We start from the raw sequence: 27,754 nt of genomic DNA, 5'->3' as shown, positions 1-27,754 counted from the left end.
CAGCAAAGTCTTTGAACATTTTGCAATGCTACTTGATAACTGCAGTTGGTAGAAATTAAACAGCTGAAATGTGTAGCTCTACTCATAGGATAGGAAGCTCCAGTAAGCTAAAAGCATCAACATTTAATTACTGAAATATGCTGAATGATCCAGAAACAGTCTAAAAGCTGAAGCTACTGCACTGTGTAGCTCACTCAGCAAAGCATCCAGCTGGTCTGTAAAAAATGAGAACTGCACATGGCTTCTGGAACAGTTTAGAAAATCAGCTATAAGTCAGAACAGATTATTTAATCAGGAAAAAGGAAAGAATTAAGTTCAGAAGAATGAGCATAAATCAGAGGAATACACAGATTAATCAACAAGTTATAGTCTCATCACCAAGAGACTACATTGTGGTGGAGAAACCTGCCTGGTGATTGAACAATAAAAAGCAACTGACAATGCTGAACTAAGAAAGTATTTGCATAGTATAGGGTTTTCCTTAAATAAAGTGCAGTGCAGGGAAGACAACTTTTCCTTTTTCTTTCTCCATGTGCTAAAAGAGATACGATGTCTGAAAGACCTTAAATGCTTTTATGAAAAGAGATGCCTTCCAAACTCAAGGGCATTAAAATCCATTATATGTGACAAATATCCTTAATTCTATTACTCTGACAGTGGGTGAGGAGTCTATGAAGGACAGGAGGATTTTGTTCGCTTGTTTGTTTTACATTTACATATTTTGCATTGTATAGCAATTGCCATTGAAAGATCTTGGAGCACTTGCCAAATGTTAGTGATTTACAACATTAAAAAGCACTCTTGTAGAAGTTAACTTGTATTCTCCTATCTACAAAAGTAGGCTTAGAAAATCAAGAGGATCTGCCAGAGTGTAACAGATGAGTGAAAATGCTCAAAATAGAACTTGGATTTGATTATCAAAACCAGGTATTATAAATGACCATGTAAGTCCTCTTAAGGCACAAGTTGTCAGGAATTTAATATGGCAAGATTAATCTTACACAGCTGTTTGAAGAACATGTGTATTTAGGCAGAATAGAATTTTAATGGGAAGAAATGTTTTTATAGAAAATCTCTCACCACATAAAAATGGTCAAAATCTCAGTGGGATATGAAAGGCCATTAATTCCAGACAGGACAAAAAGTTCATTGTTTATCATAGATTACTTACACTGAGAGAGAAACATCCACTATATAAGTAATCAGGTTAGGCTTATATCAGGAGTAATTTAGCTTGGGTCTGTTTGTTTATGAGATATTATGGTATCATCAAAGAAAACTGAAGGTCTCTACAGCTCAGAATTCAAGCCATGTCTCTTTAATACACCAGAAACTCTGACGTTTGTACAAACTTCTAGGGACTGAATGTCTCATAACCATGTTTCTTCACATATTCTCCCTCTTGCTTCCTTTTACGGGTCAAGAGCTTCTTCTGAAATTCATTTAAAAATTGATTACATGGAAATATTGGGAAAATTTTTCTGAACTAAATCTTGACTTAAGATGAGTTTTGATCAAAAACTGCCATGAGATGGAGTGAACAAATCAGATGTCCTTAAACTACTATCAGTGGGTTTTTGTGGCAATCAAGATCTAGACCCTACCCTCACCACAGCTAGCATGTATCAAGAAACAGAGCTACCGACTGTTTTGTGAAGGAGTTGAAATACCTTTTTCAACATCTTAAGATTTTCTTTGATTTCAGTCATATCATTTGAGAACTCTAAAGAGGAAATGCCATTTCCAGGTCTAAACAAACAAACTAAAGACCAGTTCTTTTTATGAAGACACAGGGGTGAGGGAGGTCTAATAAGCAGGATCTCTCCTACTAGGAGTCCACAACAATGCGTCTCCCTCCTTCTAACTTATAATAAGTTAAAACGAGAAAAGGAGTCTTCTAGATATTACACCTGCCACCTGCTTTACAAGTTACAAAGAAAGTAGCTATCCAAAAAGAAGAAAATGCAGAAACTTGTTTACAGCATCAGTATTTACCAAATAATTATTTTCTTGTTATATTTTAAACACGTGTCTTTCATATGAAATTCAAGTGTCATATCAAGCTATCTGCACACACAAAGTAGAACTGAAAGAGCTGGCTGACTGTTTATTTTAAGTGAATTTTTCTTTTACAGTTTAGTGTAACTGGAGGTAGATGCAATATTAAGTGATTTTCTTCCAGTGGTTTGAAATAATAGTAATCTATGAACATTAGGACAGAGTACTGGAGATTGGAACCAGTTGTTTAAAGTTAAGCCTACATAAACATGCAAATGAAACAACAACAACAAAAAAATCACAGCAGGTTATATGATGATTGTCAGTACAGTATAGTGCAGATCTTCTTGCAGGAAAGGCTGCTTATGCTGTAGTACTGCAAAAAATTATGATGTATGCTACTTGAAAAGATATACAAGATTCAGAGACAGAGTATTACAACTATGCCGTTCATATTATTTCCCACGTATCTCAAACCATCAAAATCAAGTTGAAGGGAATTACATGTCAAAAGAGTCTGTAATCTGCTATGCATGAATATATTTCTGATCCCGCAGGCAGGAGTTTCATTTCATATAATCATATGAAAATGGATACTGCCATTGTCAGAACTTTTGCCTTAACAAGTCTATCGGCCTTACTTTCAGAGCTGTTAAATTTGTCTTCTTTAGTAGCTGCCTTTGTGGGAGTAATAGAAACTCCCAGCAACTTCAGTTTAAAGTATTTTTTACAATTACATTACACTATTATTTGGTCCATTCAACGAAGAAGTGCTCACTAACTTGTAACTGGGGACAAATACTAATAATCAGACAGGACTTAGCTATGGTTTATTAACAAAGTTATGTAGTAGTGTCCTTTCCTTAGAATCCTAGATTTGCAAAGGAGCGAAAATGGTCTGGTGTAATATAAATCACAAAACAAATATTTTTAGCACTAAAATGGAAAATGCTTTTAAAATAAAATCTGCAATGCTTTTTTTCTTTTAAATTTCCCGCAAAGTCTGTTGAACAGATGGATCACCCAAAATGCAGATACTTCTGTAAACTGAAATACTAACATATATCTGCATATACGACCATACACTGCAATATATCACAAACAGATGCTCAAGAACAGCTTAGAAAGAAAAATCAGATTACATGTTTTGTGTTTCCTTGGTGCAATTTCTTGCCAGGTGCATAAAATTTTGGGATCAATTAACAAACCGATTTAAGCATGTACTTAATTCAAAGACCACAAGTAATTTTACTGGAACGAGTGGGACTCAAAGAGACTTTAAAATAAGCCTGTCCTGATGCCCTCAAATCAGCAGGCCTATAATGTTCTGCCTCTGGTAGTATGGAGTCCATTTCAGGATATGAAAGATGCCAAGTAACAACTGACTTCATTCTCACCCTTCCCTACTAAGAACAGAAAGCTTCCCAAACGAAGTTTACAAGAAAGCTGTAGGCAAGCCTTACTCATTATGCAGATGGGATGGTCCTTTTAAAGTCAACAGGCAGGATTAACAGTTGATCTCTAATATACGGAATACATACAATAAAACTTGCACTGGTTTTAAAATGAGAATGTATTTCCTGGGTCAGGAACTGTGAATCTGCTCTGTAATGCACAAAATGTAGTCATTTGAATTTGTTTTCTTCTTAGTTAAACCCCAAATATAGCATTCAGTATAAATTTAAGTACTTTACATATAAAACTGATTTATATAATATTTGAAACTTTACAAAATAGTACTAAAGTAGTCAATAAAAAGGTCAGGTTTAAAATATTTACATTTTATACATCATTTCCCCCTACTTACAATTATTAAATAATCTTCTGTGGTTTCCTTAATTTTACTTTGTAGTCATTAAAAGTTTTTCCCTAATTTTGTATTACTTTCAAATGGCTTTTTACTTAAAGAGAATTTTAGCAAAATCACATTTCCAATATGAAACATTATCCCCACGTTTTCAGTAGCAGTTATATCTATATCTATAAATATCTACCTGTGTTTTATAGCTGTTTTATAATGCAATCCTCTTTTCTATAATAAACAGTGGAGATCTAAATAAGAAAATGGCACAGTATGGATGGAAACATTATGTTCCCAACTCTTAAATCCCTTTATGTCATTTGGCTTCTAGAATATCCAGCTTCTTGATAAATTATGTTATTCTTCCAGTACTTTCAAGGAATCACAGATTCAATACTCATTTAGATTTTTGTGTCATCATCTTTTGAGAAGTTATTTCCTGAAGGTACTTCACAGAGACTATCACCATCCGTGCTGAAATCATCATCATCGTCATCATCAGAATCAGCCAACACTTTACTTGGCGACTTCTTCAGCCTACTAAAACAAAAACACATGTCTCTGCTATTAAAACTGCACATCTACATGCAGAACACTTATGCAAAGCTTAAAACATTGACAGGTAGTATTTACATTTTTAAAGGACGTCAAAGAAACTCGTGCTCCAATAGGGGTAGTTTATCATAGACTACATCTTACACAAAACAAACATGCAAGAGAACGAAGATCAATCAATCATATTTTCAAGCACCTCTAACTAAAGTAACAGAGAGTGGAAACTGTAAACTTGGCACACTGAGATGTTCAAAGACGGCTGAGGAAAACTAACACAGGAGAGCTGTACCTCTCAGTCATTAGCAGGAAATTTTTATTACTACAAATAAGAATGTTGAGTCCCACCACCTTTTTCCATTTTTTATTCCCTGGCTCAATTACTTTATTCAGCAGGCAGATTTTAGAAAGAAGGTTTGGGCACCTAGAGCACCCTAGAAAGAGTTGGAGAACATTTGTAGAGAAAGGAAATGCAGAAGATTTTCACAGTTTTGTCTCTTACGCTCTGTCTGCTTATGACAAACTTGAAGTTTGTTAGAGGAAGCCCTCAGTTTATGGACTAAAGGAGCAAGAGATCAATCTTGTGAGTGGTGGTGTGATACATAATTGTGAGGTCTGACAAGTTATCCTACCTTAATTCCTTCTTTGCAGCGTTAAGCTGTCCTTGCAATTGTTCATTCATATCTAGTTGCTCTTCCAGTTCTCTCTGGAGTTTCTTTTTAGCACTTTCCAGTCTGTCTATTTCTTCTTCAGCTTCTTCAACTTGACGTTTCATTGCTTTTAAACGCAAACTTAACTGAAATATTTACATGTCAGCTGATTAGAGGACTATTTTAATAAAGGAATTTTATTCTTCCAGCATCTATGAGAGGGAGAATAAAGACACAACTTTGCCAGTGTAGTGACACTGTAATCCTATGCTTCAGAAATATCTGAAAGTCAGCATTAGACTTTGAGAAAAGTGATGGGATACAATTTTTTAAGAAGAAAAAACAGCAACAAGCAAAAATAGCTTCAGTAGAATAAGACAATATTATGTGATAGCAAGAGCCAGTTATCCATAAGGGAAGACTGGAGCTATTAGTGTGTCTAAGTTAAGCAACTTCACCAAACGGATACTATAAAATACTTCTTAAAAACCCAGAGAATTTTAAAAGATTGTTCCCTTAACAGATATCTGCAATTTGAAACATACTGTTCATTCTCTAGGAAGAATATGAACTATTTGACTCACGTACTGAAACAAAACATGTTTTAAGCAAGGAATCAACAAAGACCACAGGAATGGTAGAGCACATTGCTATTAGAATATCAACATATGCTTAATACTTATAGCCTATATTTAACAATAAATAGCTTCTTTCTTTAAACAAAATTTTATGGTGGCAGAACAGAATATATTATTTGTTGGTATATTTGTTTATAGGATCAGATGCTATCTGTTATTTGCTTTATTTCTTAAAATAGTTATAGCATTGCTTCTATAAGTGCTTCCTTTTCATAATTTTAGAAATTAATAACAATTTAGTACTAGACAAAAGAATATGATGACAATGGGAACTGTGAACCTCACTAAATGGGAGTTTATAAACAACACACTAATCAGTATCTACCTATATTCTTCTCATATCTTTTATGTATGATGATTTATGCTAGTAGGATTAATATCAGATATTTGCATATTAGTCTTTCCTTCTACCTGGTCCTTTTGATCAGTCAATGAGAGATGTTCATCATCTACTTGCAACATTAACTCCTTCACTTTTCTCTCAAGTCTGCGGTTACTTAGTTGGAAATTAGCTCTATCCCTAGAAAAAACAAAACAAACAAAAGACAGGCTTGTAAAAAAAAGGAACTGAAATACTTCCAATCCTACTGACATAATTCCTTAGCAATCTTCTAAGAATTAAATAAATACTAATGGCCCCTGCTTTCATTTACTGATTCAATGCAACATATTGAGAAATTTGTTCAAAAGCATGAACCAATAAAGGGAATTTCTTTTGTTTCCAGAGCAACATTTAGGAAAAAAAATACATTCCTCCAAGATTAAACAATGAAGTGAACATGAAAATGGAAGTGTTAAACTATAGTTAACACTTCTAAGCCTGGTACTGATATTAGACATTGATAAAATAATGAGATATGGAACCACGTTAGAACTGTACCCAGTTTTACATTTATAAGGCAACTTCCAGTGTGCTTTCAGTCAAAAAGAAAATTTGCAATACTTATATGAAACAGTAACCATTTTAATTTGGTGCTTGTGAGAAAAAAAAAAAAAAGAAGTTAATTGTATTAGACTTAATATTAGCAAGAGGTCATATTAACAAACATAAACATGCATGTTTTGATCTTAACGTAACTCGTTCACCTCTCTTCATTTTCAAGTCGTTCTTCTAGCTCTGTGATCCTTGCTTCCATTTGAGCAACAAGTCCCTCTTTACTGGATCGGTAAGAACCCTCCAGGTGAAGGATTCGGCTCTTCAAGTCTTTGTTCTATAGTTGGAACATACTTTATTAGTACATACATGCTCATATTAACACATATCACCTTAACACAAAATACATTTCTCCAGACTAACAGAAGGTGATCAGTATATTTTTAATTTAGTAAATATGAAAAAAGAGAATCCGTGAGATTTTACTATTTACTACAAAACAAATCTTCTATTGCTGTGCTTTATTAAAAAGAATTTAGTGTTAAGCTTGAGTTAAAGTTTTAGGCTTAAATGGACCCTTGAACTTCAGATGGTTGCAAGCCCCTTCCAACAGCATTTTTTAATATGCCAAAGTTTTTCAAATAGCATTGGATCTGTCTTATTGTCCACACAATTATTTTGTCAAATTCTGTATTCTTCCCCTGTAACTCACTGCTCTATGGCTAAAACAAGTAGACAAAGAAATTACTTGAATACAGTATCGCTTTACTCTATCAAAGCAGTTACTGTGGGGTTTTTTTTCTCCCTTTCTTAACTATCCAATGCTACTCACACTACATAAATAGTTTGAAAAACTTTGCAAGCCGCATGATTTGTAAAAGCAATCTTTTTGCTCAGATTTACACTTTAATTTTTATGATGCTACATAATTTAGGCTTTCAATAGGGATCTAATGATAAAGTTGCCAGAAAAAAAGAAGAGTTACACGAGGAACAGAAATTAAAGCTCTTTGTTACAGAACTTCAAACCATGATCTCAGATCTCAAACATTAAAAAAGCTATAATAGAAAAGTCAGAACTAAAGTATAAGGATGTACATGGGATATACCAGTAGGTGGCATTCTTTTTTCTCAGACAATTAAGATGGAATTAATGTCACATAATTTAAGGCACCAAATTAGGTGTCTGGTATAAACATGTTCTCCAAATTCCCATTACAATCTGTTTTATGTTCTTGAGGCTGTCAATAATACTATGACTTGCTACGATAGCTTTCCTCTGGATCTCAGCTGGGGATATGATAGTAATCTTGCTTTCAAAGACCACTGACCTGCAGAATAAAATGTTGCAAAAAACTAGAAAGTATTTTTAATGTACTTTCCATCACAGATATTGAAACATATGAGTCTTATTCCTTCCTAGACAACAGAGAGTAGCAGTTCTCTATCAAATCTGAATCTTTTCTTTCAGAGGCATGTCATTTTTTCACTTGTTTACTCCTACAGAAAAAAATACTCAACTAAAATCACAATTGCTTGAAATTATAATCTACCTTCAACAGTGTTCCTGAAGTACTGTTAAGACTTTGAAGAACAGCTCCTCCAAAAGTGGCCAAAGGATTTACAGCTAAACTGGATAACAGCGTCTTTGATAGTCTATAGTCTTTTCTGTATATGTTCTTTTTAAAAGTTTCTATATTGATATCTCAGTTTTATTCTAAAACAAGTGTACCATATCAACTGTCATATTTCTTATTTTTGTCTTTGATCCTCAAATGTATAGACAGAATTTGTGTGGTAGAGAGATGCCTGCACTCACTACCACAAAAATGTCTTGTTTTATTATATAAACAGATGTATGCATAGTATGAGAGTTTAGTATATGCAAAATATAAACTGTGACAAACCTCTAACTAAAACTATGGGGTACAGAAAGAAAAAAAATACTAAGAGAAGACATAACTCAAGATTATGATATTTTGAGTATCAGTATTAAGATACTCACAGTTTATAATCTGTTCCTACTAACACATAGTTCCAGCAGCACACTATAGTGGGATAGTGCCAGCTACCAAATAGTGTATTCCTTAAATGCTTATTTGAATTCCCCAATGAAGGCAGATACCCAGCCTGTTATCTTGCTAGTGTGATGATATGCCAGCTATAATTACCTGTCTTTCCAATGAAATTTTGTCACACTCCAAATCTTGCTTTATAGCTCTTTCCTGAAGTAGCTCTGTCCTCATTTGTTCAATCTATTATAGAAAGAAAAGACAGAAATTTTAATAACAGATTTACTTTACATTTATCTATATGATACTGTGTGTATGTATATATGTACACATATACATAAAGTACATACACCTACACAACGAGAAAAAATTTGCTCTTTCTTAGAACTCAAGACATACACATGATTTCAGATGAAGTTTACAATTACAATCTTGAACAAAATTTTCTGCTTTGGGAAGCCCATGTTATTCCCAGTGCTTATTCTAAGCATTTTGCAGCCACATTGGGTATTGCTGATGTTCCATATATATATTCTGTAGCAGGGAACTGAACTCTAAAATGTTGCATGAGAGACATATCATGTGGCAGTGTGCTGGTTTTGGCTGGGACAGAGTTAATTTTCTTCTTAGAAGCTAGTATGGGGCTATGTTTTGGATTTGTGCTGAAAACAGTATTGATAACACAGGGATGTTTTAGTTACTGCTGAGCAGTGCTTACACAGAGTCAAGGCCTTTTCTGCTTCTCACCCCACCCCAGCCAGTGAGTAGGCTGGGGGTGCACAAGAAGTTGGGAGGGGACACAGCTGGGACAGCTGACCAAACGGGTATCCCCATACCATATGATGTCATGCTCAGCATATAAAGCTGGGGGAAGAAGAACGAAACGGGGGACATTTGGAGTTACGGCATTTGTCTTCTGAAGTAACTGTTAACGTGTGATGGAGCCCTGCTTTCCTGGAGATGGCTGAACACCTGCCTGCCGATGGGAAGCAGTGAATGAATTCCTTGTTTTCCTTTGCTTGCATGTGTGGCTTCTGCTTTACTTATTGAACTGTCTTTGTCTCAACCCAAGAGTTTTCTCACTTTTACTCTTCCGATTCTCTCCCCCATCCCACTCAGCAGGGGAGTGAGCGAGCGGCTTGGTTGCTGGCTGGGGTTAAACCACGACACGCAGGGAACTGAGTTCTGGAACATCACATCAGTCTTCAAACACCTTCTACAGTTTCAAAGCTTCAGACTTAAGTATGAAGCTTTGAAATGGCACCTTATCTTTAAGCTGCTGACTAGTCTACTTTAAAATTTCACTTTATTAAAAACAAACTGGTAACGCAGAGAAGTGCCTAGAACTCAGTGAGATACTCTACAGACAATTACAGTTTTCTATGTCCGAGAGAACAGTAAAAGCTCTTTTCCAACAGACTCTGATGCATACTGGATATGAACATTGCTCCCCTCCTCCAGTCAATTTTATGTCTGTCATGCCAGGAAAGCACCGACTTCTGGATTTAGGGAGGGGAGGGGGTGGTTTTTGTTTGTTTTGTTAAAACACAACTTTTGCTACAGTTTCTGTAGATATTTCTGTTGCATATTCAATAACCAGAAGGAAAGTATATTCTGCATATGTAAGATGTTAAAAAATTACCTGATCAATACAGAATCAAGATAACAATACAGAATTACTTTGTTTTATCTCACTATTGGATTTGGCTGGAAAAAAAAAATTCTGAGGATCAAAAAGAAATTCTAAACTGCCTAACAGCTGCTACTGAAAATTCAGGGCTAAAGAAAGAAGTTTGTAGTGCCCAAATACTTTTCTTGCCTCTCATTCCTGCTGAGACTGCCCTCAAGTCTTTACAAATGCCTTTGGAGGCACAGCAAATATTACCACAGCATTTGTGCTATTCCCTACACAATGTTTACTATGGTAAATATCACCTGGGGAACACAGTGAACATCTATGCCAATTACTGTACCTGCAAAAAGACTGACAAAGGTTTCAGTGGCCACAGCAGTCTTCCCTGCTTTACAGCAGTTACGTATGAACTTGCATAAACACCCCATCACAGTTAAGCAGCTCTAAGTTACAGATTTATCTCACTAAAGGTCATTCAAAAGCCACTGAGAATTCTTGCATTAAAAAAATCCAAAAGCAATGCTAAGAATGTGAAGGTTAAACAAGTACAGCACATGAAATTTCACCTTAGGCCTTTTTTTTTTACCACATTATAATATTAAAAGGTATATTTTTAGTTAATCACATGTTTAAAAGAAGTAATTTACACTGTTTCTGTAGCTTTGAAATGAATATATGAATACAAACAATGGTAGCAATGCATGCAGTTGCATATGTTATGTCACAGTATGGTTTCAAAACAGTAGAAGGCATTCCTGAAAACTAAGGTCATAACAGTTACTGGACTACAAATGTTAGCAATGGCTGTGTTCTCAACAGCTGGGTAATTTCCTAAAAGCTCTCATTGTCGCATAGAAGCCTAATAATAATAATGTTTTATACATTATAGAGTAAAATATTATTTTATATATTAGAATATTATATTATATATAAAAATTATAATAACTCATGTATACAATAGCTGCATTTCTTCATGAAATACATTTTAAAAAGTTATAATGTGAGGGATTACATAGAATTTATTCCGCTATAATTGCTTTAGCCATGAAGACAGACACAGAAAAAAGAAAGCAAAATCTGTAGTAAAATGAATGACTAATTAAAAATGCAACTGTTAACTGAAGAAAGGGGTTTTGTTTTATGTAGGAACTTGCCTAATGGACCACTCTAAAGTTCTACTGTGCTCTTACTGTGCTCAAAGGCTGTGACAAATTTGTGCAACCTTCCCAAGATCTCAAATTAAGGAATTATTTAGAGGACAATTATTGTATTTCCAAGATGACTGCTACTGTTGTTGGACACCTCATGGTAAAAGCAACCTCACAGAAAAACAGTGGGAGAGAGAAAAAGTACTATATCTGGTTAGGATCAGAAAGCTATGTGCATATATACACGACCTAGTAAAAAGAGAAAGGCAGCAGTACACAATTCTTGCTGGGGGAGGTGGAAACTGTTTTCCCTTATCTCCCTGCACTTTTCAGTATTAAACACATAATTAACATGCACAAAGGAAAAAAGCAGTTGTCTGCCAAAATGTGCTCAAACTTTTCACTTATTTCAAAGCAGTTAAGATAGGCTCTGGGTATGTACCATGCAGAGCTTTGTGCTTCACATTCTACTTTTCCTGTATCTAATATATTCTAATAATGTTAAAAGAATAAACTATTTCTGCAGCTTAAGGCAACAGTTATCACAGCTGGATTTGAAGAATGCTAACAGCAAAGAATTGAGAACAGCAATAGTATCAGATTTTACAAAGCTTTATTAGACATAATAGCATTTTGTGCCAGCTTTAGGATTAGAAGCAGCTGTTGAGTTCATTATTAGTGAAAGCAATTTGATTTCTAATAATATTTTAGATGCTATCACCGTTGTTTGCCATCTCACACTAGGTTCACAGCTTATGTTTCTTCTTAATACCTAAGTAGGGAAAAGTAAAATATATATATGTATATGCCTATATATATATATATAGACCTACATACACAATTCTCAAGTATGTGGCCAAAAAAACAATGTTTAACAAACAAACAAACAAGCTAAAGCCAAACAAACCCCTTCATAATTGAAATGCAACCCTCATGTCCATGTTTACATTTGTTTGCTTCCCACACCTGGTGCCAGCTAAAGAGCAGGTATACAGCTATCCATTGCGAATGCTTTACCAAAAGGAAGTGAATGATGCAATCAATGCAATTTTATCCTTCTGTATTTATTCTAAAATTGTCATGGAAACTAACTAGTCCATTTTTCACACTTACTGGAAACAACTCTGAAGTCAATAGACCCATGTTTGCATTTTCACAGAATACAAGAATTGATGGCGGTATCTTAAGTATTTTTCAATTATGTTTGCAAAAACAAAATGGCAAGAGGTACTTCATTTCACTTGTTTGTAGGAAAAAAACCACGATGTACTAAAATGTGCCCTGTCCCTGCTCACTTTAGACTCAAAGGGCAGCTGAGCGCTCTAGTTTTCTGTGTATGTGTGTTTGTTGACTTTCCAGAGTTGCTAATACCTTATAATTTAAAAACTAATAGGATATGATCCACCTTTTCCCCAACATTTTTTGCTGTTTCCACTTTGTTGTGGTACTTCTCAAGAACGAGGTAGGGAAGATGAGAACAGTGTCTCATGCAGCCATTGCCAGATTCAAAAGGGTGTTCAAATTAAAAAAGGATAACATCTCATGGTAAATGAAATGTGAACTATCAGCCTTGCCAATGTTTATTCCAATATTTAGCTTTATGTAAAATAGAACCAGTTGTTTCAATCTGTTTTTACTAGAAATTTGAGTATTATAGTTCATTATCAGTATATTGAAATAACACATTTATAATTTAAAAAACCATTTACAGAAATACAGATATTACCAAAACAAATCCATTATAATTTCTCATGTCATTATAAATGCTTAGCAGACCCTGAAATACTCTTTAGTAATTTGACTACTTAGTCATTCTGGCATAAAATCAAAACAAAGCAACCTTTGTAACTCATGTGTGAAATGAGAAACTCCAGACCTCAAAATAAACACATCTTTTACCCATTATGTAACATTTTGGTCACCCATCTGTATTTTAGGTTTCCATTCAGTTAGCAAATTAACTTACTATAGTACCCACTAGTGCAGCTATGACTAAGGTTCTTTTATCCCAGGCTTACAACATAGGCATAGACTCTAGTAGTAAAGGCTTCCTAATTGAACAATAGCATGGCCCCACATTATTATGGGTCCTTTACATTCTATTTCACCCACTGCCTCAGAGTCTGTACAATATCAATGGAAAAATAGCAAAAAGACTATATTGCAATCAAATAGAATCTCAGTAACCTGAGTCCCAATAAAGTAGTAATGGTGCCTTGGTGTTTCAAGGATGCATGAAGGAAAGCTGAACTCTAACGCACTTTAAAACTCTCCAGCTGTCTCAGTGGAATATACAATTTCATTGAAAAGACACAGAAACTAAGATTTTACTTTCTGTTCTCCCTCTGAAATTAAAGCTATTCAAAAGTATATCAGCAATTCTTTTTTTCTGGAGAAAGAAAGAGAAATGAAAACAGAACAGACTATCGTGGGTTGTACCTCAATGCAAATTGTCTCCCGGACTTCTAGGAAATTACTAATGAGATATAGTACTTAATGTAACGCTACAGTAGTAGACATGCTGTAATGAGTTATGCATCAGTTTCACATCTTTCATAATGTAAAACTAAGGCAAAGAACATTGTCTAGGCCATGATATTCCAAGACAGCACAACCCCATATTCCTTTCCATGGACTAATCAAAAACTTGCATGCTACTGACTACTCGACCATAGATGCTCTGGTTACCTTTTCAGTCATCAGGCCTATTCTCTACTTTTCTGCTTTATTATAAATCTTTGTTACAGGACCTATCATTTCATATGTCAGTTGTCAGAAATCTTGATAATATTATTAAGGCCTCTTTCTTCAGAACAATGAACTCCTAATTCTCTTAGACTTGGAGATTTCCAGCTCAACGGTCCCATTTCCATTAGCCCACTCCACCTCCCCCCACCAGCACATTCACTGGCCTTACTGAAGACAGAGGCAAAATACTCATTTATTTGAGGAGGCATACCTGGATTACTTTTTATCTTGATTAATACCTCATCGTACAGTTTCCACAACTTCTTTCTTCTACTTATACAGTCAAGAACCTGTTACTTGTTTGAATTGCTATGATAGGTCTCACTTGGCTTGGCAAATCTCACTTTATCTTTACATTTTCTGCCCCATGAGGTAGAACCTTGTTAATAAATCCTTCTTCTCCTCTTTCTGGGCTATCTACACATATGACACTTCTGGAACTAATGACTGATGGTTTTATGCAGAAAACGCTTTCCAACTGTCTTATCTTTGATATAACTTAATCAGTTTTTACACTTGTAATGAAAATAAAGCTTCCTCTCTGTTGAAACTAGCCAGCATCTTCAGTACAGCTGACTTCACTAATGAATTCCACAATTTCCTAAGCTCCTCCTTCTTTGAAATCAAGACTATTATGCAGGCCTACTTTTCAGCAAGGTTAAAAGATTGTGATCTTCCAATCTAAGATACTTTCTACAACCAGGCTTTCTCTGATAGCCTCACCACCTAAAACTAAGACTAAGATAGCATCATCTCTGCATGCATCAATGATTACTTGATGAAGCTCACCGCATCAAGAATATCAGAGGATGATACTGGTCTTCAGTCTTTATATGCAATCTGTGTCAGTTTTCCAGTTAGGAAAACAGGAAAAAATTGGTCTGTGATGACGTGGAGGAGCATATTTAATCATGTTTGTGAACCCTGGTTTGCTGGATTTACATACTCTGCTTAAGTATAGTATATAAACCCTATTGCTAATCATTATTTAGTTAATCAATATTGTTTGTGATCCTAATAACGCTTTTTCCTCATCCTTACACAACAGTTGGAAAATTTGTCCAAGTACCTGTTCTCTGCATCTACTGATCCTCTCAGACAACAAATCCGAATTAGTCTTTTCTTCATCAAGCTCAAGTTCCAGGTGAGATAACTTGTCCTAAATGGAACAAAGAAAAGTAATTTCAACATACTACTATCCCATCGTCTTCAGATTGCTACCAGGGTATTCTTCGTTAAACTTCAAGGACTCAAACTGTCTGAAAAGACTAGGCTTGGAAAGTGGAATGCCTCTGAAAACACGTACAGAATCTAGGAAAAGAGATGGAAGGTAGATAAGCCTTTAAAGTGAATTTGTTTGTCTGACAGAAGTAAAATAGAAGTTTAATTTCCTTTTTAAATCACTCCCTCCAATTTCAAGAAAATAAGAGAAATTCTGTAATGTTTCTAGAGACTGTTTTCAGAATGTCTAAGTTACATTATGCATTTGGAAGACAAATTTCTTTTCATATGAGTACAATGGTATAAAAGTGCTGTTTATGAAAGTCAAATGACAGCTTATTTGAACTGAACAGTTATGAAGCTAACGCTGTAACAACATGGTTAGAATAACGATGTTATTTAGGGTCCTGAAATGAACTGATATTAGATGCTAAATAGAACTTTCACTTCTAAATACTTTTGAAGTTCTGAGTGATGGGCCTACAAATGAAAATAAAACAATTTTGCCTGAAAAACTCTAGAGAAAATGAATTTAAAAGTTAATTAAAATGATGAAAGAACAATTGCAATTCAGAACACATCATGCTACAATAGATACGCTAACAGATCACCTTTAGAATATACCAGAGTAATTCCTGAAGTAGTACTACCTGGATTTTCAACAATATCAAGTTATTTTGTTTCTTCCCAGGCAGAATCCATGTGAAATACCAAAATTATTTTAATCAGTTCTAATAAGATACGGACCCTTAAAAATGTCTTTTACCTCCATTAGTTTGATTTGTCTTGCCCGATCATCTTTTAAGTGGTTTTTGGCTTCCAGTTCATACTCCAAGCCTTTCACAGTCTGTTCTAGCAGCTGAGTTTTTGTTATTGCCTCATCCTGAGCTCTTTGGTGGTCCCTCAAGTTTTCTTCCATAAGACGCATCTGAAACAGTAAGATTATGGTAATACACTTTATACTGCACTTTCTATAAATAAGTGATGTCAGCAAAGGGGACTGACTACAAACATGACAGATCCGGAAGCGTGACAGGCATTGCACGGAGTTATATGCTTTTCACAGTAATTTTTATTTTATCCACAAGATGGCACCAAGAAAATAAACTTGGATTAAATATCAGATCTAAAGAGATGCTTCACACTACAAGTTTTACAGTGACAATTGTACATAGTGGGGTTTTTTTATTTTTTTCTTCTTACCCAGTTACAGCAAGCCAAAATTTTTACAATTTTCTAATTTTCTTTTGCAATATCATTCCCTTCCTTTTCAGACTACCAGTATTTTGACTTTTAAACAATTATGTAGTTTATATATCTGAGGCACTTTGATGACAGCATTTTACCAATGACATAATTGCTAACACATATGTGTTAGTATAACTTTTAGATATAGTAGGGCTATCTGCTGAGGACAAAAGTTTCCTATTCTAACAACAGTGTGTACTCAATAAAATTATCTAAAACCTTCACAGTACTTTAAAAAAATATATATAAGTAGTGAGAGGAGTTATAGGTGAGACTGTCATCATTCCTTATACTTGCAACTTAACTTATGACATGTATATAGTAAATGATGAGGGTTTTTTCCTTCAGCATACAGCCTTCCGTATTCTTCCTCTGTTTAGTCAAGTGCTTATTTTAGTGATGAAGCTAAAATAATGTATTAGTGACTGTTTACAGAGTTTGCTACCTATTGCTAAGTCTTGACAACAAAATGTTGGACATCTGCATGACTTGGTGAACAGCTAGTTAAGTGCAGAGATCTGTATATTAATAGCATTTCACATGCATTTAATGTTTCAGAATGACATTGGATTGACAACTTTCAAGATTGGCATCTTCTATGTATCCACAGAGAACTTACAAGAGACCTAGCACTGAAGAACTCCCATACTGCCTTGCAAGACCGTTTCATAATTTTTCTGCTAGAACAAGAAGATGATACTTATGTTGCCATGATCATTACAATCCTTGGCTTTTGATAAGACTCTCAAAAAGAATGTTTTGTACACTATGACACCCAACCAAGAGGATTTTCACAGACAACACTCTTTCACATTGAATGGAAGGACTATCTATTTGTACTTTGTGTTAAACACAAAAGAGGAAAAGACAATAAAGACTTTCCGTTTTCCTGAATATTTAGTCTCTCTAGAAAGTCTGCTGTTTAACCTGCCTATCCTATACTTTCAGATTTTGTTTCCTCTTTTGCACCTAGTTGCCATACTACATTTTTAAATCCCTAGGATTTTAAATATTGCCTCATGGAGATGTAGAATTCCACAACCAATAATATTTTGTCCTTTATATATTATTTCTATTATCTTTTTGTCAAATAATGAAGTTTTCTTTTGTTTTGAATTTTTTTCTTTGTATTTGTTTTGTAGTTGTAATAGATAACACTAGAAGTATTTTTCGTAACTGTAAACACAGTGTGTATACATATTTACACACACACACACGTATCTTATTTAAGCTGTCTATTCCCATTTATTCAACTTAAGAGCTATGTTCTCAATATCCCAGTTTTATCTTCCACATTTCATTATGAATCTTCATCCCTTTACAAAGGGTCTCCATCCCTGAATGGAATAAATATAGAAGGAAGACAGAATAATATATAGGAACTATACTTCTATTGCTGTTCTTTTAAATTGAATTTAAAACAAGTTTGTTAAGGGGAGAGGGCAACATAAGAGAAGTTCTGAACTGGAAAAATCAAACTATTAAAATATTCTACAAACACAAAACGTCTGTGATCAGTGTATTCTCACAGCTTTTCCAACTGCAGAACAAGTATATGCAGAACTTTAAAAGACTGGATTGCCTTTATGGCAAAATCTACATGCTAAGAGGCAGACACTTCAAGACTGTGGTTGATTCTTGGTTGCACATACACCTTTGTCATTTAAATCTGCAACTTGGCTCATATGAAGGAAGAGGAGAATGTATGTCAACTCCTTTAGAGACAGAATTTGGGTTTGGGTTTTTTTTTTGTTTGGTTGGTTTTTGGTTGTTTTTTTTTTTTTAAATAACTGCTGGGGGCTTTTTTCCTAATTCAATAATGTTTCCACATTCTCAATTCCTTCAGTAGCCGGCATTAAAAGAGCAGCAGAACATAAATGGAATCCTTGTCATATCACTTAAGGTACATTCATTTGTCAAACACCGCATTTACCTGTCATAAACAGGAAACACCATTTCCCTGGCAGAAGTAACATGCTGATCATCATGAAAAATTAAAATCAAAAGCATGCTCATTGAGATCAGTCTCTCATGATGAAGTACACAAAAGCGTGAAACAAACATTCATTGTCTTGAAAACTATCTGAGCTGAATTCTAGGTCAAAGGTTAGAATTCGTCACTGAACTTATGAGTCATTACCTCATCTTGCATTCTCATGGTTGTCAGGCGTGATTTTTCTACCTCAAGGTTTTTCTCTTTTAATTGTCTCTGCACATCTGCAAGTTCCCTGCGATTTTTCTCCTTGTATTCATCAAGCTGGTTCTGAAGCTCCAGAGTTGATGTTCTTGAGACCTCTACCATTTCAGACATCTGGGGAAAAGGTACATGTAATTTTTTTCCTAAAATAGCGCTACAAAAGGTTTTATCATGCTTAATACACTAAAAGGATTTTTTTTTTCTCCCACTTCAATATTCAGCTCTATATTTTCAAATGGAAAATTTATCAAACATGTTCCCAAACAAATGAACTCCTATGCAGAAGTGTGAAAACACAAAACAGTAAGGTTATTTTCTAATAGTATGTGTGGCAAGACTATTCTCTTTGTCAGCAGTTCTTCCAGTGGACTGACAAAACGAACTGCACAGTCACACTTCAGTATATCAATATTAAGTTGTACGGTTTACACACAGATGGCAAAATAATACTAATGCAGTAGTGTTTTGAGAATCAGCTGTAAAACTCTGAAGTATCGCTGTAGCATACATTAGAATTGAACTCAAATCTGGGATCTTGTTTAAACAAAACAGAACCATTTTACAACAGTATTTTGAGATAGCAGTGTTCCAACCACTGTTCCAGCCCTGAAAGCTTTTATTGATAGTCTCTAGGTTAAAGAGACTAACAGTAAAGTTTGCATTTCACTTTCTTTTACACATTTTAAAAAAAAAATTCGTTACAATTTGGCAGTTAATTTGCTTCTGTCTGTTAGATATTCAGATTTCTGCAGCCTCTTTGGAGTGAACTCATACCTCCTCCTGTAACTGTTCAACAGTCTTGTTCAGTTGCCATCGTTCATTCTCCATTTCATTCTTTATCTGCTTTAACTGTTCCTTCTGGTGAGTTTCATCTTTTAACTTCTGAGTTAGCTGTTGCCGTTCCTGTGAAATACAACGGATGTTCTCCTGCAGTAAATTTAAAAATATATATAATGAAATGCAGACCCTCTCTTCTAATGCCTTACATGAATGTTATATAACACTCTCTGTGCAGCAGTAATACCACCAGCTATTGTAACATTAAGAGAAACTTTTAAAAGTTTGTGGAGTTACAGTTAGCCAGTATAGGACAAACATTATTTTAGCGATGCAGTGCTTTATCCTCCCTATAAATTCCTAAAACACTGTTGCAACATTCGTAGGACCAAACATAGACCCTTTTCATGATTCTGTTACATGCAAAGCATACATTCCTCTACAGTTGCACACATGTCAGCAAATCCTACCTCCTGCACAAGGTTCAATATTCGTTTCAGGTTTCACGTTTTCATATATGCTCCCTTAAAAGTTCTCAACAACTACCATTTTTCCTAGGTAGAAAAAGTAAAATAAAATACAAATCTGTTCCTACGATGAGTGAGAAATAACTAGTGGTGATTTTTTTTTCTCCATTGCTGTACTTCTATAGCACCCAGAAGCCCTAATCAAGATGATGTCTCATTGTGACAGACACTGTGCAAACAGAACTTTGCAGCTACTAGCACAGAAATCCCCTTCTTGAAAGAACTTTTGCTATGCTGTATGCTCGTCTACCAGGAGCTCCAAATGTGTCTGCTACTACATTCAGGATGTTTAAGAACTTACCACCCTCCAACTTCTAAATACTGCCTGTCAGCAGAATAACTGACTGTCACTAGTTCATTCCCATACAAGAAAAGCAGGCTATCTTCCATCTGCATATTGGGAGTCTCTCCTCTTCCTTCTCCCTCCACAATAAAATACCTTAATGGCCCTATTCTAAATAGACACTACAAGACTAGAAAAAGGGTTCTGTTTTTATGAAGTCTGAGAGGCACCATTAAATTGATTAAAACCAGGTTATGGACAGTTTGAATTGTTCCAACAGAAAAATGTAAATAATTAAAGTCACCATAAATTGTAAAAAGCATTCCAAAACATTGTTTTACATTTTAATATTGGAAATATAAAGTTTTGTTGAATATCTAATACCTATGATGATTATGGTATTACACTTCAAAAAACTTTAAATGTGAAAATACAGTAGTATTTCTGTAGGCAATATAGATCAGAATGTCAAAAAATAATTGTTCTAAGAGAAAAGAAAGAACATCATCAAATGTTAGAAGTCAGAGATTTCTTTACATTCATTGTCTCTCTTATGTTCCTGTATAACCTGTCAACAAAAGACATCTCTGATACAAACAGGAATTATGGTGGATGCCTAGGAAGTGTATACATAACCCTAAAACATGCTGGGGGCTAATGGATGTTGTTTTGCAAAGCCTAATTCTACACCAGAATTGGTTTAGCTGACACCAAAGGATTTTAAGAACCTTGAAAAGGTTCAACTTTAGCACTTCAGTTCTAAAAGCTGCTGAAGTCTTGGGACCCTGTGAATGTGCCATATTTGAACAGGTTATAAAAACCTCATGTGCACTCCCCTCCATCAGTCTTTCACAGATCATTTAACTTTACTGTTTGTTTACACATCCTTGAGAAACAAACTGCACAGACACAGATCAGTGAAATACATCGTGGCAGAATAATGGTGCCAGCAGGATGCTGTTCTGCATTTCCACTGTGCTGAAAAGTGAAGTAAACATTAGAGCAAATCTGGTCACTCTCTTTGCTTCAGAGTTATCAACAACAAAAACACAAACAACCAAACAAAAAATTAATCACTAATATGAGAAGAAATTTCATCTACTAACTAGGGCAATTGCCAAAGTAATAATAGGTATGAACAATTACAAAATTTACAGAAAATAATAAATAGGGGGCTTGATGCAAGCAGTGGATCACCTCAATTTTCATCAGGTCATGCTAACTGTTGCCTGATTTTCAGATATGTAGCAGACTGAGACGCCCGAGATGGAAATGTAGCTTTTTCTCCTTTGAGTTATATTCTGGCATCCTGAAAAGGAAAATCCGTACTTTTCATGTATTGCACCTCCCCATTTTCATCAACATATTTTCACTGTTTGTTACCAAGAAGGATGATAAAACAACTACTAACTACACTACTAAAAATTAGAAAGTGTTGTGAAGTTGTAATCATAATTATTTTAATAGAAAATGCAATTCCTAGGTAACTAACCTGTTCCAAGGAGAAATTTCAGTTTTGCTGAGTTTGTTTTCAGTTAGTTCAATAATAAACTGACAGTGGCAATACTGCTTCAGAGTATCATGCGAACTGAAATTCAGGTGCTTCATGCTCTCATTCCCCCACATCTATTAAAATCTCTCATGCCCATGTCCCTCTTGTGATGCATCAGTATCTGTTGAGCCATGTGATGTGCCATAAGAATTACAGGACTAAGTATTTCCTAGACCCAATAAAGATCTTATCATTTTCCAGCCTCCCCTTCTGGTACATCATATTTATTAGTGACACAAGAAAGCAAAGGCTTCTCTGCGTACATATAAAGTACAAGACTGAAAAAAAAATTACACCAGTGTTGTTTCTTACCAAATCAAATCAACAAGTTTTTAATGCATGACCAAATGGTTTACATGCGCAACTATTCTCTTTGGAAAAGTGTATAATAGCTGATTGTTCTCTGGGCTTGATGAATTCTACTTGGCTGGAAATGGTGGTTTTCTTACCGCACCATTCTGTGTAATTTTCTTTTCAAAAATCTGTTTAATAGGTGACTATATTATGATCTGTATTATTTAGCTAGTAACTCTGCCATAGAATAATTTATTCTTCAAATAGTGAAATTACCACTAAAGCATAATAAGGTCCTTGTTTTTCTAACATGTAGCCAGAAGAAAACTCAGTAACATAGGTAGAGGGTAAAAATATTCTTCATTAAAACTGAGCATTGCAACAGAAATTATCTTTGTTTTACTAAAAAGCCTGCATCACAACAGATACTACTTCATTCTTGTAATGTTATTCAGGGGAAATAACATGCCATATGTAGTTTCCCATCAGTAATCATTTTCCTTGAGCAACACAAATTAGGGTACAGTATTTCCCTTTTCTAGATTAGCTGATAAAAGAAAAATACTGATAAAAATTAGCTCGCCTAGCTTAACATTAATATTTGAGATAGACTAATACGTCGTGCTAGAAACAACTGAACTTCCATTTATATCACTTCGCTTAACTCAAGTATTAAAAACCATGATGCAATGGAAATGTTGCTACTGACTATCCAAATGCTGCAGTTTCCTCAGCATCTAGCCTTTAAATACACTATACTGAATTTCAAGATTTGAAATTTGGGATGTCCTATAGGACAGCTTCAATAGCCAACACAAGCATAACCTCTAATTTGAGTCCCCTTCACATACAAAAATCCTTGAGTGCTCTTCACTGGAATTGGCCGGCCTGTCAGTTACAGTGTAACCACAAGTCAAGTAAACAGTTTGTCAGTTGCCAATTTAAAGCCCATCTGTACTGGCAATTAATTACCTTGTGAAGAAGCTTAAATACTATTTCAGTGCAAGTAAGTCTAACTCTACAGCAGTGTTTCTCAATTTCAGGTTGGTGGACAAACAGTGGTCCAGAAGACAGGGAGCCATAAAATAACAATGGAACACACTCACATTTCCACATACCCAGAAAAGAAAACAAAATGGGGAAAACAAAAGTAGTAATTTGCTTTCATAGTAACCTATAAGATTATTACAATACTTCCTTATTTTTCCAAACAATATTAGTTGAACCATCTCTCTACAAAATTAATTTCTTTCAACTGATAACTGAAAATTAAGAAGGTATTTCAACTTACAGTGCTCTGCCACATGCCTACCATTATTTACCACAACGAAAAGATAAGTTTCATATTCTTCCACCCATGGAAAGGATCCTGTGTTCCGATTGTTTAATTTAACAAGCACAGAATACTTGGCATTTCCATTCATGTTAGTATAACTGATATGTTTTAATATATTGCAGTACCATATATGCTATGATTAAGGTGCATAATAATTATATTAAATTATTTCCTTTCCCAAGAGAGTTCTCAAGAAACTTCCAAAAGTCTTCTCAATGTTGCAAAAATGTTAAGATGTATTTAATTTCTTGAAACAGTAGACTACATAGAGGAGGCTACCCTAAAACAGAGGTTATAACACAGCATGAGACACTACAAAAAATACTACTTGCCTGACCATCTGTAAAGAAAATTTCAATATATACTGAGGTTGATTTTAGACAAAAGCATTAAAACAAATTGTCTATAATAATTAAGTATATTCCAGCTTTATCTTTTCTGAGTAAAATTTGGGATGGAGGAGGAATAGATTTGGCTATGTTTACAGTAACTGTTACAATTCTATTCATATTGTCATTGTCTTTCTTCTGCTAGTCCATTAAAAGTAATTTGTATTATGTAAAAAGCAAGATGGGCCAGCCAGGAATTACGTTTCCACTGTGATAAGCATTATTACAGTGCCAAAGTTTGACATCTAAATTATCAAAGGTAACGCAAGGCCAAATCAGCCTACTGCCCAACATTGTTCATTAAAACAAGCAAAAATCTAAAGACAGAAAAGCTGAATTGTTCTAAACAAAAGGGACTGCTGACTACATCCTGAAGTCCGTTACTACTCGTGTTTCTGGTGGACAAGAAGAGTGTAGAATCAGAAAGAGGTTTAAACTTGATGTGCTAGAAATTAGACATAAGTTGTGACTAAAATGACAAGGCAGACTCTTCTATCTGTCACCTTTCCTAGATTAATTTAGAGACCCAGCCTGGAGGCAGCATTACTTGGCATGATGCCCTGAAGGACGCGTAAACAGAAAAGAATGAACACACTTTTCAAGCATCTTGACCCAAGCCTAATCAAGATGCAGGAGATGCATATGGTGCATTGATTCATGTTGTGCAGGAAGGTCAAGCCAGGCTGTGATAGAAGGGAGTTGTTAGAGAACAGTGCTAAATGCAAGCCAGTGATGAGCAACAGGCCATCTATTGTGACTATGCAGACTATCAGTAATACATACAAGCAAATCTGGAGTGAGGTAGAACAGATAAACAGATTTAAAAAGAAAAAAACCCAACTGACCAAAAGCCTCAGATGAAACATTTATTGATGTAGTTACAAGGAACGTCAGCCCAAAACTACCATATTGTAGAAACAAAACTTCCTTACCCATACTGTTAAAACCTTATATTCTTGAAGCATGTTCCATTTTAAAGACATAGTAGTACTTTCTTGTTGCTGTTATTTCTTCCTTTTTACCATAATTAACTGAACCATGAGAACATGCTGGTTAATACAATCTTCCTTTGGTTTATAACCGACTTATAGACAAGTCTCATTTTCAGATTTTCAGAACAGTAATGTAAAATTTGTGTTGAAGACAAGGGAAAACATTGTTCAATTAAAGAAGGGTCGCTAGCAATGTACATATACCTCACTTTAGAGTCTGACTTGTTTGACAGAATCACCTAAAAACTTTGCTTCTAGAAGCAAAACTAAGAGAATTCTAAACTATCTAATACTGTAGAAATAGATGCTTCTTTGGTACATGGAAAAGGTGAATTACAAAGAGAAAAGATTAGGTTTGCAACTTTTTCACATACAGAATATGATGTCAATAAGAAGAGTTTTAAGATTTATACACATTCATCTCCTTACTAAACAGACCTGAATTTTCATATCATCTGAATCATTCTGTCTTTACTCATACACAATATCCAACATCCCTCTCCACTGCTTTGAAGTAGATGCATTCCCCACATGATTAACTTCTGGGCTAATCTGGTAGAAAGCATATCCTTTCCTGCATACTAAGTAGAGTAAGGAGCAAGGTGGAAAGAGGACTTCATACACAGTTTAAGAGGCTGCAAGTCCTAGTGATATGTGTTAAATGTCTCTGGTTTTGTGATGAAATATACCAGTTCCATGCAACATTTGCAAATGAGACAGGTTCATAAAAAATAAAAAGAGAAACCAATTTCCTGATATTTGTCTACTACCAATATTTTTATTTATATCCAAGTACAGCTTTGTATTCTTTTACATGTAAATACCTACACACAACCAGAGTTGAATGATCATTCAAAATAGCAAAATAGATTTATAAAACCTTAGGCAGTTTATCTTGCAATTCATCTCCCTGAAATTTTGCAAGAAAATCATTTTAATTAGATGATGCTATGCTTTCAGGAAACATTTGAACATTGCGGTGAGGCCTGGACTTCAAAACAAAGTGTACTTCAAGAAGAATGAGATGTTACTCTGCAGAAAGCAATGGTGACTCAGGTAAACAAACAGGAAATTTAAAATTTAAATATTTCAATTTGCTCTTGTTCTTACCTGCATATCTTCTAGTTGGCTGTCCAAAGACCTTTTTAACATTACCAGTTCTTTTGCCTCCTTTTCAGCATGTTTCAAAGCTGCTTCTAATTGTTGCTTCTCTTCCTGCAATAATATGATTTGATACATTTAGAAATAGTGGCAAGGCCTTTAATCTGACAAGTAAACTGAGCTATAAAGTATGTTCGCTCTGGCCTATAACTGATCTCCCCAGCTGCAAGCTGTGATTTGCTTTTACACTGGTTTTCACTGGAGAAATCTTTCCTATACGTGTCAGTAAACTGCATCCTGCTTCTGGAAAACCTGCTGGTTTTGCTTAGCCTTCCCAGTGACATTGCCCATCCTCCTCTTTGTCAGTTTTTGTTCTATAGTGTATCCTTTGCAAACAGGAAGGAGACTACTTAAGGGGCTTGTTTTCTTAACTTACCTCATATCTCTTTATTTTCTCCTTCACTGAATTTTCTTCTCCTTTCATACTACCAATTTGTTTGTGCAACTCTTCAATCTTACTCTCTAGCTCATCAACTGTTCTCTTCAACTGTTCATTTTCCTCAGTCAGCTCTTTGACTTGATTTTCTATACTATTTCGCACCTCTTGTGCCGCATTTCTTTCACTGGCAAGGACAGCAGCACTCTAGTGAAAACAAATCATGTCATGTTTAAAAAAAAAAAAATTGATGCTGTTTTCTGACAGAAGTTTCATATGGCACCACAGCAAATATAGCTAGGATATAACATTAAAATGTCGACAAAGAATTTAACTTAAAGTCTGTACGCATTACAAACATGCATTTTTATTATTCATATGACTCTGGGAGAACACACAAGGAGCATTTTTTTCTTCTCAGGCATACCTACGTGCTAAAGTAACATACAACACCTGAACAGTCTCGTGCCTGCTGTCACATATTTTCACCTTAATATCTTCCTCTTTATTGCCCTAAAATATTTTCATTACCAAATCCCATTGTTAGGTAATTCCAAGTAATCTAAAAAATTCAACCGACATCAAAAGCCATATGGACCTTTAAGGAAGAACGTATTGATGATGAGTGTCTTCCAAAGCAACACAAAATTTAGGCAGTCTCGCCCCACTGCTTATTCCAAGCACTAACATACAACACTCTACATCCATGCAACTATTTGTGATCAACAAATGCATCAACTTAGGGAACAGGATCAACTGTAATATATACACACACAGATAAATATAAAGAGATCTTGACGCTTAAAAAAAAGGTGGGGGGGGTGTTACTGGAAAAAAGCCCCAATCCATTTCAAAACATGGTCCCACAAAGCGCTGTGTCAGCACAGAAGAGCAGATGGTGAGCAGGCATGAACAAGCAACAGAGACTGGAAGTACCTCACAGTGGTACTGGTGCAGCTCTACCTGCATCTCATACAGCCCACACATGGGGCTGTACTTACTCAGTAGAAGTTCTGCTTGGTTTTCAGTTACTGCCTGAGAATGGAAGGAGTTTAGCTACTGAGTTCAACTTGTATTCAAAAAGATACACTTTGTATTTTTTCAGAAACTCAAATCAATATACAGCACAAAGACAAATTATAATAAACTAATCACAATTTATCACATGTGGTGACAGATTTTTTTTTTGCAGGGTAACTGGCTGCAGCATGTAACTTTTCAGAGCTAATCATCACCTTAGTCTCACCACTTACCTTCTCTAAAACACCCTACCATTTATTGTGGAAACCATGAGTGGAAGTATGTATCCATATTGTTATACTATCTATACTGTTATACTATAACACAG

General features: G+C 35.0%; 2 protein-coding genes across 11 annotated transcripts in view; both read right to left on the bottom strand.

Annotated features, from left to right (window-relative positions):
- Positions 1-4,112, bottom strand: part of MYZAP (myocardial zonula adherens protein) — an 84,913-nt gene extending 80,801 nt beyond the window's left edge. Inside the window, exon 1 of one of the 3 annotated variants that reach the window (XM_072869236.1) lies at positions 3,993-4,112. The gene's annotated coding sequence lies outside the window, so the exon portion shown is untranslated. Of the gene's footprint in view, positions 1-3,461; positions 3,594-3,992 lie in introns of those variants that run through there. The other 2 variants (XM_072869235.1, XM_072869237.1) reach the window with 2 other exon arrangements.
- Positions 2,088-27,754, bottom strand: part of CGNL1 (cingulin like 1) — a 64,658-nt gene continuing 38,991 nt past the window's right edge. For 3 of the 8 annotated variants that reach the window (XM_072869224.1, XM_072869225.1, XM_072869226.1), the window contains exons 9-20: positions 26,407-26,613; positions 25,980-26,084; positions 19,494-19,646; positions 18,663-18,833; positions 16,041-16,202; positions 15,123-15,212; positions 12,027-12,077; positions 8,684-8,767; positions 6,726-6,850; positions 6,051-6,159; positions 4,984-5,147; positions 2,088-4,339 (exon numbers count right to left, since the gene is read on the bottom strand). In XM_072869224.1, coding sequence (XP_072725325.1) covers positions 4,201-4,339; positions 4,984-5,147; positions 6,051-6,159; positions 6,726-6,850; positions 8,684-8,767; positions 12,027-12,077; positions 15,123-15,212; positions 16,041-16,202; positions 18,663-18,833; positions 19,494-19,646; positions 25,980-26,084; positions 26,407-26,613 — 1,560 coding nt within the window. In that variant the 3' untranslated portion in view covers positions 2,088-4,200. Of the gene's footprint in view, positions 4,340-4,983; positions 5,214-6,050; positions 6,160-6,725; positions 6,851-8,683; positions 8,768-12,026; positions 12,078-15,122; positions 15,213-16,040; positions 16,203-18,662; positions 18,834-19,493; positions 19,647-25,979; positions 26,085-26,406; positions 26,614-27,754 lie in introns of those variants that run through there. The other 5 variants (XM_072869227.1, XM_072869230.1, XM_072869229.1 and 2 more) reach the window with 5 other exon arrangements.

The sequence above is a fragment of the Ciconia boyciana genome, chromosome 8 (genome assembly GCF_034638445.1).
Source record: "Ciconia boyciana chromosome 8, ASM3463844v1, whole genome shotgun sequence".
In the NCBI taxonomy this organism is placed as follows: Eukaryota; Metazoa; Chordata; class Aves; order Ciconiiformes; family Ciconiidae; genus Ciconia; species Ciconia boyciana.
This window is presented reverse-complemented; position numbering and strand designations above follow the sequence as displayed.